Source organism: Trachemys scripta, chromosome 1 (genome assembly GCF_013100865.1).
Source record: "Trachemys scripta elegans isolate TJP31775 chromosome 1, CAS_Tse_1.0, whole genome shotgun sequence".
Taxonomy (NCBI): Eukaryota; Metazoa; Chordata; order Testudines; family Emydidae; genus Trachemys; species Trachemys scripta.
This window is the reverse complement of record NC_048298.1, coordinates 289,979,514-290,002,677: the sequence shown is the minus strand read 5'-3', so window position 1 is coordinate 290,002,677 and position 23,164 is coordinate 289,979,514. Positions and strand designations below refer to the sequence as shown.

The window sequence follows — 23,164 nt, the reverse complement described above, 5'->3', positions numbered from 1 at the left end:
TGTTCACCAAGGCTGTGATCTTGCAAGCACTTATGCATGTGAGTTACTTTATGTACAATGAGCAGTCAATGAGACTACTTCATCTGAGTAAAGTTAACCAGAATTGGGTAACAAATAACTTAATATTTCTATATCCAACAGGCTAATCCAAAAAATAAGTGATTTGTATTATTTTTTTTAATTACTCAAGCATGTAACAAACTAAGATGAGACCATTTAAAAAGTACTCTAGGCTTTACTGTTTTTGTAGGCTGACAAACTACAAGTGTGTGTGTGTGTGTGCACATGCAATGTTATATAAAAATACAGCAATGTTCATATGTACTATATACACCCTATATATAATTGTTATATGTATTTGTATCTATCACCGTATTAGAGTGAGTGTCTGTGTGTGCACTTATGTATAATCACAAACCTGTTTAAGTACATTTAATTGCACCAGAGAATTTCAAATTCTCTAAAAGAATTGTCATGGGTACAGTCCAATAGTAGAAATGTGGATGAGACTAAAAATAAAATTAAAACAGAAATAATTGTTAGGTAATATTAAAACATTTCTTACGCAATTCTGTCATTTGACTGCAAATGTACTTTTCCTCAATCCGATTACATATTAGAAATGAACCAAAAATAAAAAGGTAAGCACATTTTCCTTCTCAGTGGAATCCTCTTGGTACTTTGGGTTCACAGACAATACCTCCAAATGTGTTTATTTCTGTAACATGGATATCAGTGAGACTTCTGGTATTTGATGTCTCATTTTGGGGTACCTTCAGTTAATTGTGAAGGATCAAAATAATTTCAGGAAGGGGAAAGCGAGAATATATAAAAGATTAATTTTGTGCTAAATGTGTCCCCATAGCCTAATTAATGGGGACATTCAATGCAGAAATCTGGGTTTAAATCAATTTTTGTTTTTGCTTTGCAGTTCAACTTTAAATTCTCCACTGGTTGAGCTGTGCTTTTGGGGTGGGGTGGGGCGTCCTCTGGAGATGGAGAATTAAAAGGAATTCTAACGTTTTATGAGAACTTTGACAATTTTTCTACTTTCTAAAAAGTCTGAACTGTTGGTACACTTTTTTTTCTCACAAGATAAAAGGGTTATAGATGTGGAAGATTTTATCCAGTTTGTCAGTACGGAAATAAAATGCCATTTTCAAATTTGTAAATTATTTTAATTGAATATTAAATTATTTAGCTATCTATGATATTAAATATCTATGATCCCAATCCTGCAGACTTACTCACATGTCTAGTTTCAATTAAACCACTCTACAAGAGAAAGTGGTTTGTTCCTAGTTCTGTTCATTCAGGCACAATTCAAGAAGGCAGCACTATTCAGGACAGTACTTAAGCACATGACTAAATGCTTTGTTGAACTGGGGCCTAACTTTCTGATCTGGATTGCAGAGCAGGGAGAGTTCTCATTCCCCTTGGGTCAGAGGAAAATACCTCATGTCACACAATAGATGTCCCCTTTAGTCAAGAGTTGCTCTGAAGTGACTGAAGAGAGTCACCCCCAGTAAGGAAAATGTTCTGAGTCAATGTTGGGGGAGTAAATCATAGCGGGGAAATTCTTAGGGCTAAAACAAAGCTGTATAGGAAATCTGGAGGAAAAAAGTCTCTCAAAAACTAAAAAAGTAAAAATAAAAAATACCCTACTGCACATTCAAAACTTTGGGGGTCCTCATCGATCTGCATTTATTCAGTATCTTTGCCATTCATGTGGTTTTGAGCATTCATTGCGGGGAGGGAAGGAGATCTGTGTGCAACTTTCAGCTGTTCTGCTGGGCTGAGAAAGTTTGAAAACTAATTATTATTCTAGTGAGAAATTCAGTGCAAAAACACCACATCTTTCACTTTCTTGAAGCTAATTAAAACATTGTCTTGTCATAACTTTCACTTTCAATACCTATTTTTCATGTGGCTAAAAGCCTTTTCTTTTCAGGGCTAAACATACAGTATTGCTTGCTAGCAAAATAGATTCCAGCTAGATAGAACTAACTTCAAAGTCTAAAGCCTTAAAGATTTATCCTGAAGTTATTTAGACGGCTATAACTGTAGTGTGGATATGTAGTTGGAAATGCATGTTTGGACAGTTGAAAGTGGCTGATATAGCATCAGTGCCTAGAGCAGGGGTGGGGAACCTTCTTTCTATTGGGGGCCACTGACCTACAGAAAAAGTCAGTCGCAGGCCACACACAGCCCTGCGGGGCTGGGGGGTGCGGAGGCTTGGGGCTTCCCCTAGGCTCCGGGGTGGGGCCAGAAATGATGGGTTCAGGGAGCGGGCTCGGGGCTGGAGCAGGGGGTTAGAGTGGAGGAGCAGGGGGGTTCTGACCTTGGGCAGAGGGCTCGGTGGAGGGTGCAGGCTCTGGGAGGGTGTTAAGATGCAGGAGAGTGCTCAGGACTGGAGCAGGGGGTTGGGTTGCGGGAGAGGGTGAGGGGTGCGGGCTCTGCTTACCTCAGGTAGCTCCTGGTCAGCAGCAGAGCTAAGACAAGCTCCCTCCACCCCGCCCTGACCCTGGTTCCTGGCCAATGGGAGCTGCAGGGGCAGTGCCTGAGGGCGGGGATAAGCATACGCGGACTCAGAGCTTTCTTGATTGCCCCTGCACCTAGGGTCAGCTGACTGACCGGCCTGGCACCCTAACTTCCCCCTGCAGCAGGGTGAGACGGTGCTCATGGCTCCAGCCCTGTGGGGGAGAGGGGCAACGAGGCTCAGGGCTTCTGGCCCACAGCATGGAGACTTGCCATGGGCTGGATGAAATTAAGCAGGGGGCTGGATTCCCTGGCCTAGAGGCTACCAACCCAGAGAAGAATTTCTTTTCCAGCTCTGTAGCAGTTCTGAAAGATACAAAACTACAAGGAAGTGGTGTTAAGCAGCCCTCCAATGATACGAGGTCAGATGGAAGAGAATTTGAAAAACGTGAAATTTTATTAGCACACTTGAAGTGTATGATCTTATTGCATGCATGCTATTGTTAAATAATGCAAAAATTATTAGTACTACAGAGCTAACCATACCCCCATAGCATTTCTAGATTCCAAGGTCAGCAAGGAACACTGTGATCATCTAGTCTGACCTCCTGTATAACGGAGGCCATGGAACTTCCCAAAAATAATTCCTAGAGCAGATCTTTGAGGAAAATATCCAATCTTGATTTAAAAGTTGCCAGTCATGGAGAATGCATCTCGATCTTTGGCACACTGTTCCAATGGTTAACTATTCCCACCATTAAAAATGTAACCTCATTTCCAGGCTGAATTTGTCTAGTTTCAACTTCCAGCTATTGGAGTGTGTTATAGTTATACCTTTCTTGGCTAGATTGACAAGCCCATTATTAAAGATTTGTTCCCCATGTAGATACTTATAGACCATAATCAAGACACCTTTTAATCTTCTCTTTAAGATAAATAGATTGAGCTCCTTGAGTCTTTCTAATATTTTCTAATCCTTTAATCGTTCTCGTGGCTCTTCTCTGAACCCTTTCCAATTTATAAACATTCTTTTTGAATTGTGGATGCCGGAACTAGACACAGTATTCCAGCAGCAGCTGCATCAGTGCCAAATACAGTGGTTAAAAAAAAAAAAAATCTCTACTGTTACTTGAGATTCCCCTGTTTATGCATCCAAAGATTACTTTAACTCTTTTGGCCACAGTGTCACACTGGGAGCTCATGTTCAACTGATTATCCACCATGACCCCCAAATCTTTTTCAGAGTCACTGCTTACCAGAATAAAACCCTCCTCACCCTCATCCTGTAAGCATGGCCTACATCACTTATAGACAGTTTTTTTGTGAAAATGCTAATAGAAACTAGAAAAGCTGATTGTAAGTTAAAAAGCAGTTGCAGATCTTTTCAAGAAGAGTGTCTCTGTGGAATACACACACTAATATATTATTTATACATCCTCTCTCACTTAGTGTTAATTATCGTTGTTATTCATATAATGGGTTATGTTGACACTCTTAGTGAGCACAGGTGCATTGACCTTAATGTTGTTGCATCCACTTACATAAAATTTGGTCTAATTAATCCATATACCAAAACCAGTTCCTACTGTTCTAAAGTCCTCTTTGAATCAATCAGATGTGAAACAAAATGAAGATTCTTTAATAATGGGAAGATTAGCATAACATTGGGAGGATTAAGAAGGGTAATTCTCTAGATCTGGAAAAGTTGAATAAAGCCTCTCTTCTACCCCATCCACTTCTCACCCAACATTTGAATTGAACAGGGGCTCCTTAGAAAGTGTGCGTTTGTCCTGATGGATTCCCGTTCATGGATCTTCATATAGTGAGGAGCCAGTGCGTGTGTGCATGTGTAACATAATCCCAGTCATATGGGACCAAATTCATCCCTGATTTAACTCCAGCATTGGCACTCCGCATTAACCAGGAGTGATAAGCATGCAATCAAACAAATCATGAAGAATTGTACTTGATGTAATTATACATCAGGTAAAATTGGACTAGCTTATTTTTTTCAAGATGCCTGTGGATGGATACATCAGATAGTTTGGAGTTGTGTAGACTTGGCACTTACCTTGTGGTTTGGGTTTGGTGGGTGGTTTTTGTTTTGTTTTTGTTTTGGTTTTTTTTGGTATGATTCACACCACTTGAGTTTTGCTTTGAATTTCAATGCGAAATTAATCCAAAACTGCCAGTTTTTGCCTGGGTTAGGGGTAAAACTCAACTAGTCTAGAGCCTCCTGCAAAGCCATTTGCCTGGACCACCTTGCTGGAAGACCCAAAATCCCTGCATGTCCTTATATTCCCACCACCACCCCCTTCCACCTACCACAAGTTCCTGTGCCAAGCCAGACAGGTAGGGTGAGTTTAATCTCATAGTGGTGATACCGTATGTCTTTGGAAGAAGTTAGAGGAATAGTGGGTGGGAGGTTTGTTAAACAAAATGAACAGGAACTTCTCAATCCAGCCCACAATATAAAGGGTGACATCCTGACTCCCTAAAGGTCTCAAGATCACAACCACAAAGCACTGTCCAGAGGACATATTGCATGCCATACAGCACTGAAGCATGAACAGTAAACATTCCACCTGTATTTTTCACCCATCCTTGGTGGGTTGGGGCTCTGATAACTCAGGCTCCCTGCAGCTACAGGTTTGGCAACATTTCTGAACCAGCCCTGCAAGGAAATCCATCAAGTTTTACAAGGTTTTCATCGAAAATTATAAACTGTTCCATAGTAATTTGAAAGTTGGCCCAAGTTCCCTCTGCATTTGGCTTGGGTGTGCAAAGCTGACCAAAGTTTGATTTGTAAAGGAATCTGAAATCAGGCAAGTTGTAAATAAGTGGTTTTATTGTGAATAGTTATGGTTCTGCCAGCCAGCAAGACAACTTGAGGTTACAGTAATCTCACCCTTTTTGTTTTCCCCTCAGGGATCCATTCACTGTTCAAAAACACTGTATCAACTAGGTAAAAATTCATTTTAAACTTTTTTTCTCTGTCCTTCCCCTTTACATTTAAACTTACTTAATTAGGCAAATTCATGTAGGTAGGTCAGTGTGGCATGTCTTCACATTTCACTTCCGTGTGCTGTAGTAGAGGTTCACAACTGTTCATAAGAATCTGTAGTGCTAGATTTTTAGCGGCATTTCAATTGTAGTCTTAGGGATTTTTCCTAATGAGGCATTTATATTTAAAAAACAAAACCCAATCCTGCTGTGATGGGGTTTACGAATCCTACACTAGACTGAGGCAGAGGAAGAGGATCGGAGCAGTACTGGGTTCCATCCCTTGGCCACTGCCAAGCATGATGCTGTGGCAAAGATCAATATAAAGGAAGCTCAGTTCAGCAACTCTAAGCAAAAGGGGGAAAGAGAGGCTGTTTCATGGAGGAGCACTACTTGGCCACAGCAGCAGGAGAAGAAGCGTCTTCTGAGGGGATTCAACTGTGTGTCCCTGCCCTCTCCCTGACACTCCCCAAAAGAGAGGGAGAACCATGAGTAAGGGGCACAAAAGGGCTGCAGGTATCGGCCTTTGGCTGAAGTAAAAACGTTGTCAAATATGGCCACATCTGAAACTGAGATGCAGGATGTGGTAGGAAGTGGCCTTGGGGAAAGCTGAACCTAGGCCATCTCCCACTGCTGCAACCTTCAGGGCCGTGGGCTAGGACCTGGTGGAGAGGGAGGGCCTGGGTCCCCCTACCCACCCAAGAACTTTGGCTCCTGTCCCCCTTGAGGACAGGCCAAGGGGTTACGAGCAAAGAAGCCAGTCTAGCTAAGACCAGATCCAGAGAGCTACAATGCCCTGAACTGATAGAAAGATTGGAATCAGAAGCTAGGCCACTAAGCCTAATGACTGACCAAACCACCCAGCTACACCTGCTCTTTTATGCGGTGCTAAAGAAACAGTGCCTAAATCCTGTTCATCTCACTCACATCTGGTCCTAATAAAGACAGAGGGAATCCTTGTGTAAGTAAGATGAGCAATGTGTGAAGAATGAAACATACCCTTGCATATTGGAATCGTTATGAGATTATCATTGACTCTAATAGGACTGTCTGTGGGCACGATCCTGCAACAATTGAAGTCAGTTGCAAAATTCCCTTTGACTTCAGTAGTGTATAATCTGGTCCTGTGTAAGTAAGGTAAGGACTTGGCCTCTCGTTATGTCTGCTGCTGCAAAAGCTCTCAGGTGTACTGGATTTTGTGGGACATTTCAGTCTCTTCTGCTGCCAAGTGAGGATGAGTGAGACTTCAAGTATCCTTTAGTGTAGGGGGTTGTAACTGAGTTGGAAGTCAGGAGACTAGGAGTTCTAGTCTCCCCTCTTTTGACTGCTTTTTTTAAATTTCTGTATGCTTCATTATTCTTCTTATTGATCAAGACATTGCACGCCTAGGAAACAGTTAAGTATAATTCCCTTTATTTTACAAGTAAGTTCCCTAACGGGTTGCACAAGGACACTTGTGGTAGAAATGGGAATCAAATTCAGGTCTTTGTATGGCAGACCCAAGTCTCTTCCACTTAATCATGCTGCCTTTCAGAATGGGTGTTCCAAATCTGTGTGCTTGGCTATCCTGTTGCTAACTACTGCTCTAAGAACTAGGCCACGTTCTTCGCCCAAAGCCAGGAACAGAACTCACGAATCCTGACCTTAAACATTCTACTGCTGTCTAGCAAAGAGCTGTGTAACCTACTGGCAGAGTGTGTATCCTATCCCCCACCAGGGATCGATTCACATACTCCTTCATGAGCACAGGGCAGTGCTAGGGTTCTGAAAATCCTACATTGAAAATCCTTGTTGGTGGCTTGTAGAGGTCGTTGTGACTGTACATGATGGAATATGTTTTTTGAGTTTTCTTCTTGAAAAAAATTGGTTGACTTCTCTCCCCCAGTGAGAGAATGCCCTTTAAAAATAGGTTCTATACCGGTAGTTAAAACCATTACACTCCATCAATTCTGCCATGATGTGCAACAAACACCAGTGTTCCATACTTTGGTCACTGGCCACATTTCAGTGGTTTGTGTCAAGCAGTGGGTAGGTTTCAAGGTTGAGAAGCAGTAACTTTAAAAAAATAACCATATTATTTATATAGACCATACTAGAAATATTCCAGAGGTTCAGATTGAAACTGGCTATCAAATCCTCTTTTCCAGATTTTTGTGCACAGTTGAGAATGTCTAGTTTGCTATGTGTAAGGCACTGGATAGATCATAATTTCACAGACTGCATGGAAATCATGACATTAGCCCAGTACCATGAGGCTGTGGCTTTGTGGGAGGTTAGCGAGCTGGATCATCCCAGAGAGGAGCAGGGAGGTGGCAGGCCAGTTCTATCCTGGGGAGGGAGTGTGACCACATAGTGCCGGCCATGGTGCTGGCTTGCTCCAGCCCATGCACTGTTGTTACTTCCTGTCCAGCTGGTGAGGATTGGGGGTGGAGCTGACAATGCGATGATTTGGAGCCCAGGCCTGCTCCATGGTGGCTCCTGGCAGGTTTGGCAGGAGATTGAAATTGGGATCTGCCCCCACTCTAGTCAGCACAGTAGCTTGTGCTGCTGCTGCTTAGAACACAAGCAGATGCATGAGGGGGCCCTGCCCCAGAGGGGTATCTGGGTGTGAAGGGGCCCTGTCCCAGCGGAGGGATCAGGTGGGGGAATGGATCCTGGTCTCAGTTCCTCATCAGCTGGCACTGTGGTATCTCCTGCGGACTGCTGGGGGGTAAAATGAGAGCAGGTCCTCCCAACCTTGAGTATAATTATATGTCTTCCTGCTAGTGATACTGTCAGCTGGGACAGAAGTAAACTGGAGTCAACTCATTAAAGAGGTAGGAAAGTTGAAGTTTAGGTCTTGGAGTTCTCATGGGTGTCAGTTTCTCAAGATCTGAGATTTTGTCCTAATTATTTTGTATGTTTATAGTTAACATCGAAAAGGAAAATCCAGATGCACTTGAAGTAGTGGAGATCCATTTGCTTGTACTGTAAATACTATCAGCAGTATAAGGGTGATGATAGGTCCTTGTCGTTGCTATCTGAGATTGCACGTAAGGATCATTGTGAAATGAGCACAAGGCTGCTGAAGCCAGGAACTCAATTTACACCATTTCACTGATTGCAATAAACACATGGGAATAATAATAAATAAATATTTATTTATAAATAAATAAATATTCCATGGGACGCTGCAAAAGCTGTCTGTACTTGGTTATGTTTCTGAATCAGACAGGCTGTTTTTGTTGTGGGTGGTTTTTTTCTCCCACTGCAGACAGGCAGGTGATGTTACAGAGGAGGCAGCTTGGCTTCTGTGGGTGTACAAAAGTGTATCTAGTGTATTTATGGGAAAAAAAATCAATCGTCTGAGTGAACAACAGATTAGACAGGTGGGTCGTTTTAACCTTTTACATGTTGCTTCCTGAAATGTCTCCATATGAAATGAGAATACATTTGCAAGAACAGAAAACTTCCCTTTAATTTAGTTCATAGAATCATAGTAGTTAATGATCAAAAGACCTGTTGGATCAATGAGTTCATTTCCCTACAAGTGCAAGATACAGTCGCTTGATATAGGATGTATCTAATATTAAGTATCAGAGGGGTAGCCATGTTAGTCTTTATTTACAAAAACAACGAGGAGTCCGGTGGCAGCTTAAAAACTAACAGATTTATTTGGGCATAAACTTTCGTGGGTAAAAAAAACCCCACTTCATGATAATACTTCCAAAAGGCCAAGATGATGTAAAAATAACCTGATTTTGGCCATGTCTATATTGTGTTATTTTTTTTTAAAAAAAAAAAGCCCTGACAAAATTATAGGCCTGGTCTACACTAGGAATTTACATCCGTATAGCTACATCTCTCAAGGGTGTGAAAAATCCACATATCTGATAGATGCTACTATACCAACCTAACCCCTAGTGTAGGCAGCGCTAGGTCAACAGAAGAATTGTTCCCTTTAACCTAGCTAACAGCTCTTAGGGAGGTGGATTATCTACCCCAGTAGGAGAAGCCCACCCATTAGCATAGGTAGTGTATACACTGAAGCGGTGCAGTTGTACTACTGTAATGTCTTAAGCAGAGGCAATGCGAGGGGGGGGTAATTTGGAATTGTGACCCCCCAGATTTCTCTGAATGCTGAGCTGCCCTTGAAGGGCTTGCTCTGCTTGGCCTGCCAGCATGAGGAGGCTTTGTCCTTCTGCTGTGCCTCTCCCTTGGCACTTTCAGCTCTCTCGGCCCCTATCCCCAAGCAGCCAGGCCCAGGTGGGGAGCGGAAGGAGTGGGCTGCTTTGACCTCCTCAGCTGGGCTCCAGCTCTCTGGGCAGTCACCCTTAGCCAACATGAGAAGTGGCTCTCTCCTGCTCCCTGCCAGGGACAGAGACTGAGCCAGCTGGAAATTCTGGCGGGCAGAGTGTGGCGCTGCTGGGTGCAGGGTGTGTGTAGGGGGTCACTGGGGAAGGAGCTGGGAGCAGGGTCCCTCTGCTCAGCCGGAGGTAGGGGCACTGCCCACGCCCCTCCCCCCTGCTGAGGTGTCCGTGAGGGTGCAGGTGCTCTGGGGAGACATTGATGCTGTGAGTCTCCCCAGCCCGGCCGAGAGGCCCGTGCTCCTCACTAAGAGCCAGCAGGATTGGCTGCCCTGGCCCAGGGAGGTGGGACTGGAAGGTTCCTCCCAGAGGCGACAGATGGGGTGGTTATGTGGCCCCTCTTTACATTGTGTCATTCCCCTTCCCTCCCGTCAGCAGACATGAATCATCTCTGGTTTTAAGTGTAGACACATTCGTAGTGCTCAACCATTGCCTGATTAGTGCCCCAACAGTGTTAAAGCACATCTTTTTGTTGTCTGTACAGACAGGACCAAGCCATATTATCATGCCCTAGTCTGGGCAGAACACTCTGATCTTGAGCATCATTTGTTAGAATTGATGTAGCACTTTGTCTCATGCCACAGGCATGACCAAACAGTGTTTTATAACACAGTAGGGGCACCAATATATTTATGAAACCAGCTTAAACACTGTCAAATCTATAATATGGACAGGGCCTTTGTGTCCCAGCAACCAGGTCTGCAATTATAATTATGTTCCTGTGTGGGTCGGGAGCAAGGCTAGGACTGGATCCTGAAGCATTTCAGCAAAAAGCTTCTTCAAATAGCTGGTTGTCAGAAACAAAGGAACTATTTTTAAAACTCTGCCCCACCTCTTAGCAATACAAGGTCATAAGCATTCCAAGCCACTTTAAGTATAATAAAAGGAAACTAGGAGAAGAACAGAAAAATAGTGCATATTTCCCAATCATAGAGTTACTTCCCCCATCCCAAGACTGATAAATTCTTATTTATTATTTGTTAAATGAAATAGAAACAGTGTGCTGCTTGTCCAGGAACAAAACTCAGAGCAAGTCTCTTTCTCATATTGCTTTGAGTCTAAATGGCCTTTTAATATTATTTGTATTGCAGTAGCACTTAAAGGCCCTAATCAAAGATTGTGGCCCAATTGCACAGCACTCTGCAAATACACAATAATAATAATAATAATAAAAAAAATAAATAATTTAATAAAAAATCTTCGTCTCAGAGTTTACAGTCTAGCTAAGATCAAGTATAATATTAATTTTTTGTCTGATACATCTTCTGGTGACTATATTTTGCACTTGCAAAGACATTATAATCGAAAAGGTCTTTTCTGTTTCTGTTATGATCCTATCAAGTAAATTACAATAATTTGATTTTTACTTGTGAGGGAACCAAATCTGGGTTGTTTTTTTTATAAGTTACACAAAGTATTAGTCTCAACTCACATTATTTAATTTGTCAAAAAATATGAAGACATGTTACTACCAGAAAACAACTTTTTTCTAAGCAGAGGCGTGTCAATGCATGCATAACTTTCCTTAAATCAGAGGAGTTATGTTACTTTATTCACAGAGGAGATAGTAGACTTATGTACATGCTATAACCACAAAGAGACATCTTACACTATTTAGGTGAGCTAGTCAGTTTGGTAGCCTGCTTCAAAGATTGTTGTAATTCTGCATTTGCAGCAGAGAATTTAGTACTCTATAATCAGCAGAAGTAAAGCTGCTATATATGCTGTTCATGAATTATGAATTACACTTCGTGGACCAGCAGGTGTTGTTTATGTCAGAACAATGCAGAAAATAAACCTCTGAAGTTAGGATAAAAATACCTTATTTAGTTTTCATTTGAGACTATACTGTGGTAATTTCTAGTGACTAAACTGTGTGCAGTAAAATTGCAGAGGAGGTAAAGAAGCTGAGGTAAAGAAGCTGATGTAAAGACTGTAAAAGGGGGGAGTTAAAATTAGGGCTGTCAATTAATCGCAGTTAACTCATGTGATTAACTCCAAAAAATTAACTGTGATTAATCGCACTGCTAAACAATAGAATACCAATTGAAATTTATTAAATATTTTGGATGTTTTTCTACATTTTCAAATATGTTGATTTCTATTACAACACAGAATATAAAGTGTACAGTGCTCACTTTGTATTAGTTTTATTACCAATATTTGCACTGTAAAAAATTTTGTACAATTTAATTTTTAAAAAATTTCAGTTCACCTCATACAAGTACTGTAGTACAATCTCTTTATCGTGAAAGTGTAACTTACAAATGTTGATTTTTTTGTTACATAATTGCACTCAAAAACAAAACAATGTAAAACTTTAGAGCCTACAAGTCCACTCAGTCCTACTTGTTCAGCCAATTGCTAAGACAAACAAGTTTGTTTGCATTTACGGGAGATACTACTGACTGCTTCTTATTTACAGTGTCACCTGAAAGTGAGAACAGGCGTTCACATGGCACTTTTGTAGCCGGTGTTACAAGGTATTTACGTGCCAGATATGCTAAACATTAATATGCCCCTTCATGCTTTGGCCATCATTCCAGAGGACATGCTTCCATGCTGATGATGCTCATTTAAAAAAAAAGCATTAATTAAATTTGTGACTGAACTCCTTGGGGGAGAATTGCATGTCTTCTGTTCTGTTTTACCTAGATTTTGCCATATATTTCATGTTATAGCAGTCTCGGATGATGACCCAGCACATGTTCGTTTTAAGAACACTTTCACAGCAGATTTGACAAAATGCAAAGAAAGTACCAATGTGAGATTACTAAGGGTAGATACAGCACTCAACCCAAGGTTTAAGAATCTGAAGTGCCTTCCAAAATCTGAGAGAGACGAGGTGTGGAGAATGCTTTCAGAAGTCTTAAAAGAGCAACACTCCGATGCGGAAACTACAGAACTTGAACCACCAAAAAAGAAAATCAACCTTCTGATGGTGGCATCTGACTCAGATGATGAAAATGAACATGCATCAGTCCGCTCTGCTTTGGATCGTTATCGAGCAGAACCTGTCATCAGCTTTTGGAATGGTGGTTGAAGCATGAAGGGACATATGCATCTTTAGCGCATCTGGCACATAAATATCTTGCGATGCTGGCTACAACAGTGCCATGCGAATGACTGTTCTCACTTTCAGGTGACATTGTAAACAAGATGTGGGCAGCATTATCTCCTGCAAATTATAACCAAACTTGTTTGTCTGAGTGATTGGCTGAAGAAGGACTGAGTGGACTTGTAGATTCTAAAGTTTTACATTGTTTTCTTTTTGAATGCAGTTATTTTTTGTACATAATTCTACATTTGTAAGTTCAACTTTCATTATAAAGAGATTGCACTACAGTACTTGTATTAGGTGAATTGAAATATACTATTCTGTTTTTTACAGAGCAAATATGTATTTTTATTACAAAAAGTGAGCACTGTACACTTTGTAATTGAAATCAATATATTTGAAAATGTAGAAAACATTCAAAAATATTTAATTTTTTTACTGTTAAACAATAATAGAATACCATTTATTTAATCGCATGATTAAATTGCAATCGCTTGACAGCCCTAGTTAAAATCAACATAACCCAGCTCTGAATATACCCACATATCAATATCGTGTTCTACATGATCTTCCATGGCAAAGGCTGAGTCTGTGTCATGGGTGAGAGCTGCACAACTCTGTGCAGTCAGTGGCCTGTGCTCCCCATTGCCATGTCAGAGTCTCCACATTTATTTGACAAATAAAATTTGCAGAATTTTAAAATATTGTGCGCAGAACTTTTAATTTTTTGGCACAGAATTTTTTAGTTTTGAGTGCAGAATGCCCTAAGGAGTAAAGTTTTATACTACCATCCAGCACCATAGTATCTGGTCACATTGCACGTAAAATCAACATCAGCAATAACAAAGTCCCTGGTGGACTTCCTGGGGTCTCTGGTTTTGCTTTGAAAGCAAATTGCTTTGCAAATTCCAACCGTGGCGTTGGAAGTTGACTAGGAGCCTGTGGTCTGATTTTAACATAGACCTGATGTGCTTGTGGCCGCCTCAAGCATGGTGAAATTGGGCAGCCACATTCTGTACCAACTAGAGCCTGTGCATCATCTTCACATTCAACTACAGATACAATGAGTTACAGTCCAGCCTGGGTGGTGATAAATGTAGGGATTACTGTGTCCAGGTTGTTGTCCAGGAGGGAAGGACAAAGTTTCCGAATAAGCTGGAAGTGAAAGAATCAATTTCCAACAATGCTTTCTATCTTGTCATCCAAGCTTAGTGAGGGGTCAAACAGGACCCAGAGGCTTTTCACAACTTTGACAAAGGGTGGCTGTGTGCCTTTAATGGAAGGTGGTGGAGACAACATCTTGGCCATCTTTTCAAAGCATTTCCCCTTTGAAGTGGTGCTGATCAGAATCTGGCTTGGATTTAGTTTGAGCCACCTGCTCTTTAACCAGGGGCTAATTTCCTGTAAACATTTTGACATGATGGTGATGGTTGCATTAGTAGAGAATGAGATATATAGTTAAGTGTTAAAGGTGTTCTGTTGTCCGCACACCTTATGGCGTCTCACTGTCTCTCCCGGGTGTCTCATCTAGATATTGAAGAGAAGTAGGTATAGTATGGATTCCTGTGGGACCTCACACGTGAGGCCTTTAAAGAGGAGGAGCAGTTACCCATCACGACTCACTGAGCTCTGCTGGAGAGGAACAACTGAAACCTCTGTAATTCTGGGCCATATACTCCTGTTATGTCCTGTAGGTGGATTAGCAAATAATTGTGGGGTGTTGTTGTTTTTTTGGTTTGGTGCCAAAGCAAAAAATTGATTAATTAAAAAAAAATGAGTTTTGAACCAAAACTGATTTTTTTTGTTTGTTTTTCCTTGCTGAAATGAAAAACCAAAACTTTGTTCAACCCACACAAAAAAATTTTTTTTGAACATCATTTTTTGAAATGACATTTTAATAACAAAATGGTTCATTTTGACTTTTTTTTTTTTTTAAATATTCCCTTAATATTTTATTCAGCCAAAATTTACCAAATTTAGTAAATTAGTTCTGGTCATTCTGAAATTGTATTTTTTAGCAAATTTGCTATTTGATTGAAAAATTTGGCCCAGCTTTAGTGAGCAGTACCCTGTTTTCCATTGTGGAAAAGGCTGCAGCGAAGTTTCCATGCTCACACTGCTGGATCTTACTTGTGTCCCTGGCCATAAAATGTTGGCACATTTAGTGCCACTAGAGCTGTTTTTGTGCTGTACTCTAGTCTGAACCCTGATTGTGAAGCATTCCCAATGTTGGCTGATGTCATGTTGAAGCTTGAGGACTATTACTTTCTCAGTTATTTCCTCGAGGAACAGGAAGTTGAAGAGATCTTCAGGGTCAAATGTTGACTTTTTGAGGATTGGACAGACTATTGCATTTTTCAAGGAGTTTGGTAGGTGTGCTTATCTAAAGAACAAAGCTTTTATCTGCTCATTTTTCCACTCAAATTATTTTCTCTCATTTCTATTTATTCCTGGTACAACATAGAATCATAAAAATGTAGGGCTGGAAGGGATTTCGAGAAGTCATCGAGTCCAGCCCCCTGTGCTGTGGCAGCACCAAATAAACCTAGACCATCCCTGACAGGTGTTTGTCCAACTTGTTTTTAAAAGCTTCCAATAATGGGGACTCCACAATCTCCCTTGGAAGTCTATTCCAGAGCTTAACTACCCTTACTACTACTACAATCCTAATATCTCCTTTACTGCAGATTAAGCCTGTTAGTGCCTTCAGTGGACATGGAGAACAACTGATCATCGTCCTTTTTATAACAGCCCTTCACATATTGGAAGACTATTATCAGGTGTCCCCTACCCCCAAATCTTCTTCTCTCAAGACTAAACATGCCCAGTTTTTTAATCTTTCCTCATAGGTCAGGTTTTCTAAAAACCTTATCATTTTTGTAGCTCTCCTCTCGACTCTTTCCAGTTCTCCCCATCTTTCCTAAATTGTGGTGCCCAGAATTGGACACAGTACTCCAGCTGGGGCCTCACCAGTGTTTTGTCCAATGGGACAATTGCCTTCTGTGTCTTTCATACAATACTCCTGTTAATACACCCCAGAATCATATCCGCTTTCTGTTCAGCTGCATCACATGGAAGACTCATATTCAGTTTCTGGTCAACTATCTGGCCAGATCCTTTTCAGCAGTACTACCACATTCTGTAGTTGTGCTTTTGATTTGTCCTTCCTAAGTGAAGTACTTTGCACTTGTCTTTATTGAATTTCATCTTGATATTCAATAATCAGTTTAGGCCCAAGATGCTTGAAAGAGAGCCTCTTTGTTCAGTGACACAGTTCCCCCAACTGTCTCTATAGCACAGAACTTGGGAATCTGCTGCACCTCTACTCCAGACTTCCGGTTTGGGAAGCTGAACAATTTAAAGGCACAGTTCCAAAATCCACAGTCTGTAGCTACTAGGTTTTGTAGGTTTCTCTTGTCCTTTGCTTCTTGGATCATATGGATGTACTCAGATACTTTTGTTCCTGGAACGGAATGTCTTCTGCATATAAGGCTGGAGTGGGATTCCCTCCAAGGAACAAAGTGCTTGTGACTTCAGCAATGGGAGCTATTATAAAGAACTATGAAGCTTAAATACAAGTGGCAAAATAGAGGCTAGAAGTGATCTTTAAATTAAGGACCTGCATTTGAGGCTTCAGGGTCTCTTTGCACATAGATTATGAGGGTTAAGTCTAGAGAACAGACCCTTAAACTTGGCCAGGAATGGACTATTGTAGGGTGACCAGATGTTCCTATTTTATAGGGACAGTCCTGATATTTGGGGCTTTTTCTTATATAGGCGCCTATTACAGCCCCCACCCCCTGTCCTGATTTTTCACACTTGCTGTCTGGTCACCCTAGGTTATTGTTGACCATGATAAGAACACTTATCCTTTTGCAGGAGGCGAGTATGTGAAAGCCAAATTGCAGTGTATCCAAGAGGGAATAAAAGAAGATGTTGAAGTCATCAGTGTAGACCACATGTACAAGGAGTTTAGAGGTGAAGGAGAGGAGGGATATGAGACAGATGAAGATAGAATTTGAGTCAAGATGCTGTGTAACTCCTAGTTTTTTTGTCTGTTTTTCCTTTAAATTATTTATTTTCCTATCTATAGCTCTATGATGCTACGACTGAAGTCTGAATCTTGCAAAGATTTTCTGCCTGGCAGAAAGGACTATTTGTGTTTAGAGAGAAAAGCAGGGTGGTGATTTGTTTTTTGTTTTGTTTTGTGTTTTACTGCAAAATGCCAGAAATTTTCACACCCAGCCAACCAGAACTGGTGAAAAGCCAAAAATGTACAGGTTTTGCTTTGGATATGAAAATATTTGCACAGTTTTCATAAAGACTTAGGTTTTCAATTCACAAGATAACATCCCTGTTGCTAAGCCCTTTTGTACTCTGTTTGATAGCTCTAGTGATGTGCCATTAACATCTGATGGTTAGAAATAGGCATGTTTTTAGAGTGAGCTGTCTTTATCAAAGACGGGGACCATGAGAAATGTTTGAGAAAAGAAAGCCTTCTATTGTGGCTAAATAAAACTTTCATTGGGAAGGGAATGTAGATTAATCTCATCACATACTGACCTATCCAAATTAGTGGGCAACTGCAAACCTGGTACAATTAGGAGGTAAATAGTATTTGTTATTTTGTATAGTGCAAAGTGCATGCTGGAAGCTTTGCAGTTGGGTATGAAATCAGGGAGGGGGGGCTGATTCCAGTGTCTCTCTCCTGTAAATTTGGATTAATTCCATTGGAGTTAATAGAGTTGTATCAGTATAATTGTGGTGTGAGGTCAGACCCATCTCAAAGTCTCTACCTTGAAATGCTTACAATCTATATATCATGTGGTTTTCTCTAGCATGCGGTGGGGATTATTTATGTAGCTTTATCATCTTGTTCTTTCAAACACTGAAAGACTTTTCATTCAGTAGAAACTATACTCCAGGGGGAAATCTGTACCAATGCACATGCGCAGAATTTATGTCCCTGGCAGATATCTTTGCTTCCACACAGAACAATGATTTTCTGATGGGGGAGCAAAGGGAAGCCATAAGAGCAGTCGTGCGACCCTCCCCAGCAGTATGTTTTGGGTGCCAAGGGCAGCCGGCAGAGAGGTAAATCACTATGGGGCAGAGGGCGGGACTAGGGAAGACCGGGCTGGTGGCTCCTACCCTGCACTGACTCTTCCCCTGCACAGCATCCAGGGCTGTGTCAGACCCACCCCCAGAGTTCTCCCTCATCTGTAGGAAGCTCTGCAAACTCCACCCCCCGTGCTTCCTGCACCCATCGCTCCTCAGCTGCAGAGACTGGGATCCCTGTACAGGGAGCTGCTCCCCCATCTGCCCAACATGCATGCATCCAGACCCCCTCATACCCAAACCCGCCTGTCGAGCCTCACCCATCCCTGCACCCAGAACCCCCTCCGAGCCTCACTCCCCCTGCACCTGGATCACTCCAATGAGCCACCCACACCCAAATCCCCACCCTACCAAGCCCCAACCAGCTGCACATGGATCACTGCCCCACTGAGCTCCCCACACCCAGATCCCCCTGCTGAGCTCTATCACTCCCACACCCAAACCTCTTCCTGATGAGCACCAACTACCTTCACCTGGACCCCCTGCAGAGTCCCATTACAGTTGCACCCACAATCCCCAACAAGCCCCGTGCATCCAGATTTCCCCCCACACACACACACACACGGATTTCCCCACTGAGCTGCCCACACCCAGATTGCCCGACACAGAACCCTCTCAACCCACACCTGGATCCCCCCACACTAAGCCCCTCCACCCTTGAATCCTGTCTTGCTGAGCCTGCCTGCCCACACCTGGTGCACCTGGCCATGGAGGGGCAGGGCCGGTCCTTGTGCTGTGTCAGGGTTGGGTACAGCGTCACCACTGAGTCCATGTACTGTGGGGGGGGAGAGCAGGATGCACAGTGATCTCCCACCTCCGTGCCGCCAGTGGCCTCTGCTCCCCAATGCCATGCTTGGAGCCTCCGTGTTTATTTGACAAATAAATAAAATATGCAGAATTTTAAAATATTGTGTGCAGAAATTTAAATCTTTTGGCGCAGAGTACCCTCAGGAGTAAAACTAGAGAGAGGCTCAGACCAGAAGCCTGGATCTGAATGTTTGAAGACTGGATGTTCTTCTAACAGATATGCTCTAGAAATTATTTTGGGGAAGGTCTATGGCCTGTGTTATACAGGCAGTCAGACTAGATGATCACAGTGGTCTGTTCTGGCCTTGGATTCTATGAATATCCACCAAAATTTGAGATGTTCAAAATCTTAACCTGGTTTGGAATCAGACTTTACAAATGGCTCCTGTCTTTCTTCTTGGCCAAACCAAAACCCTGGATTCAAATCCTTCTAGTGGATCTGAAGCATCATCCAGATTTTGTATCTTGCACTCATGGTTGATGCACCTGAAAAGTTGTGCTCATCAGAAGTATTTTAAAATAAACTGTGAAGGAGTGGAGGATGAAGGATATTTGGCTTTGTTTTTGCTTAGTGACAATTGTTTTGTTTTAATGGAAGCAGGTTAGGTTGTTTACCTTAACCTGCAATCTAGATATCTGTACACTCCATCGATAAGATCCTAGTTAAAGGTAATGGGCCAGGCTTGCTGGTTGGTTTTAGGATCTAAGTGGCAAAAACACTGTTATGGGAAGAGTAGGTTGCAGTGGTGCAAAGCTGACACTGTCTGTAAGGAGTTACTCGGTCAACTGTAGTGAGGCCAGTGCAGCCCCAAAAGTAGGGGGCTTTAGACGGAAAAGGTATATATCCAAGGCAGCTGGGGAGTGTGCTGATTCAGTGTGTCCCTCAACACCTCCTTCTTGCGGAGTTCTTGTGGAGTCCTTTGCTGGAAACTTGAGGGAGGATGGCAGCTGAAACATCCCCTGCCTTAGTTTGGAGTGAATGCCTCCTGAAACATAAAGGGGCCTTGCTAACACAGGGAGGTGTATTTTACACCTTTACCCCAGAATCTGACCCCATTTTATGCATATTACACACATGAATATATGGTATGTTGCATTTAAGTTCACCAACAGCTGAATTAGTATGTGATTTTGCCTGAGTAAGGGCTGCAGGATCCAGCGTGAATGTTCCAGCCCCAGTGTATGCAAAAATCTAGTAAACCATTTAATAACATTAACCATTTTTTGTACTGGAATCTGTTTGAAATTTTGTTTGAACAGTTTTTCTCTGTTACCAATTTTATTTACACTGAAGTTGGTTTGTTCTTTAACTGTTAATGTCCTGTTTGATTACCAGGCATCAGAAGAAGTGTCAAAATCACTGCAAGCAATGAAGGAAATTCTGTGTGGTACTAGTGACAAGGAGCCACCTACGGAAACAGTGGCTCAACTGGCACAAGAATTATACAACAGTGGCCTGCTAGTGACACTTATAGCCAACTTGCAGCTGATAGATTTCGAGGTAGGTCAATATTAGTTCTCAGAAAAGAAGAATTCCATCTTTTTGATCCTGATATTGTCATTTAGCTTAGTTATAGTTTCCTAAAGTTTAACTGATTTGTGTAGCTAAGTCTTCCCAACATTCACTTTCGCTATAAACTTTTAGACATGCTGAACGATGGGGGCTTTTTTCAATAGAGCATTCCTCTGTTGTTGTGTAATGATCAATATGCTGATACACAGGTGCCCTCTCTGTCTTAATTACACATGATGCATTAGATTCTTTCTTGGCATAACTCTATGGAGTATCAGAATGACCAAACGATGGACTATTCAGATGCGTAAGGCAATCGGATGCAAAACACTATTGAAAATATTATAATGCTCTAATATACTTTAGTGGTGCACCCTCACCCTGAGTGGGATAAATTCTGGTCTCACTGTCTCTGAAAAGATACAGGGGATTTGGAGACAGAATGAAAATGACTGGAGCCATAGAAACATTTCTTTATGAAAAGAGACTGAGGGGATTGAGACAGCTTAGTTGACAGAGGTATACAAAATAACGAATGGCTTGATTGGCTCAATCCTGTTTTCATTTCTCAGCGTAAAAGAATAAGGGGACATTAAATAAAATGGCAAAGCAGCAAACTGAATATTGGTAAAATAAGGGAATACGTAACTCGTAATTAGCCTTGGGAATTCATTGCCACAGTATAACATTAAGGAAAAGAACTGGGAATAATTCAGAAAAGGATTAGATTTTCATAGGACAATGAGAATATCTCCATTTACATTAGAAATTATTAAAAATAATTTAGGATAGATATAAACCCTCATAACCAATCTCTGACTGATGCAGGTTGGGAAGACACTTCCCCGTAGGGAGATTATTCCAGAACTTCACTACAGCATTTCTTGCACTACCTATGAAGATGCTGTCAAAGACAAGATCCTGGACTAGAGAGGCTACTGTTCAGATCCAATATGGAAATTCCTGTGTTCCCACTTGCTCGGATGAATCATCACAAATAATTCAGCATGTTGGTGCAGGGTTAGAACTCAGGAATTCCGTACTTCCAGTCCTACAGGATGCTCACACAATGCCTCCCGTTAGCCACAGTTTGAAGTGGGGGCACTAATTGAATGTGTTGTAGGGGGAACCTCAGAAATTAAAACCAGGTTCCAGGGAGCATCATCCTTTTAGCTTGTTTCCCAGGGGTGATTCTGTGCAATCCTGTGAGAGTCACCTTTTGTGAGAGTTCCTGTGGGGAACTGTCCCCCATTTAATGGAAAGAACCATTTGTTGTGCTGTTACTTTCCGCATCCTTTGAAAATGAACATTTTCCTCTGTGTGAAACCTGAAGTCCTTTAGAGCTGTAACGATGGCTTTCACTGAAATGCTGTAAGAAAAAAATACTTGGGGTATTTCACTGGAAAATATGAAAAATATGCTCCTTCTGATGGCATTTCAGTGAGACTTAATGTTCATTTTGCAGTATTAAATGGCATAGCCTTGGGAGATTCATGTTCTATGTATAGATTATTTTCATTTACTTTTTAATATAAAAATTCCATTGTTAACACAAGTTCCTTCCTCTCCCTCTATTCTTGAGCTGCGAGGTTTCTTGATCATAGAATTTCTTCAGTTGTTTGTTGTTGTTCTCTTGCTATTGCTAAATGTGTCAGTCCTCTAAATGTTTTCTTTAAAATCAGAAAAATAATCCCATAGTTTGCAAACTGTAAAAAATTAAAGGCACCATCAGCATACAACTTCTCAAATCATGGGATAACTACTGCTTTAAAAACGTGGCATTCTGTATAGTTTATATCAAATGGGGAATATTCCTTGGCTTATTTCTCCAGAGTACAGTCTTCCAAGCCAGGACTCTGTCTGATGTGTCAACTGTGAACCAGCAACTATGTGGTATTTATTATTACTGTGAACAGAACTCTAAATACTTCACTTGTGAAATTAGCCTCATCCATGACAAAGTTATATAATCACACAGCAAACTCTCTGCTTTGCCACCGGTGTTACTGTTAGACAAATCAAGCGGATGAAATGTATACTGCATCAGTAAAATGTAATTGAAAAGGAGTTTAGTAACAGTATATGCCCACTGTGTCTTCAGGTTCCCATAATTTTTGAGCTTCTAAACTTTCCTGGCCACATTTGAGCCTTATTTTGCTGTCTTCCAATTGTTACCCACATATAACTGATTGATTGTCTGTGCAATTCATTACTTGTCAGCATGCAAATGTGTTTTCTGTGTTTAGTCCCCATTTGTACCATTATAAATCATGTTTTAAAATCTGGCTTTTTTGAATATTGATGCCCTTATAAAACAGTGGAGATGGCCGTGAGCAGGAATCATGAACCCAAACACAACTGAACTTTGGGAAGTTCTAATTCGAATTCAGATCTGAACTTTATAACTTGGGCCAGTAGCTACAAAAAACTCTCTTAGTTGGCTAATAAAGGGGATGAGAAATAGCCAGTAGCCCAGGACAAACGATAACATAAAACTGCTACCTTACAGAGTTCCTACATTCATTTTCTTGTCAATGATTCTTTTAAAATATCATATTGGCTTGGGTTGTTTTATGGTGGAGGAATCTGGTAAATTATTATCCACAGGATGAGTTTATTATTCCTTGCTCATATCTAGTCACTGAGCTTTGGCTCCAATTTTGCCCCTCCTGTACTCTGCTTCTATTGTATCTTGCGTTTTTCATTGTAAAGAGAACTTGCGTTGCAAATTCCACATAAAGGAAGCATTGCAAAATCACATAATTCTTGCATACATTTTTTGATGGGTGCCTGCCTTTAGCCTCTAGGGGATGTGCCAGTTTAAAACACATAATTGTAGTA

The 23,164-nt window shown here is 41.4% G+C and overlaps 1 protein-coding gene across 2 annotated transcripts in view; it reads left to right on the top strand.

The window, feature by feature from the left end:
* The window catches only part of CAB39L (calcium binding protein 39 like), a 104,342-nt gene that overhangs the window by 45,332 nt on the left and 35,846 nt on the right, over positions 1-23,164 (top strand). For both annotated transcript variants that reach the window (XM_034758510.1, XM_034758511.1), the window contains one exon: positions 20,147-20,311. In XM_034758510.1, the coding sequence (XP_034614401.1) occupies positions 20,147-20,311 (165 nt within the window). The remainder of the gene's footprint in view (positions 1-20,146; positions 20,312-23,164) is intronic.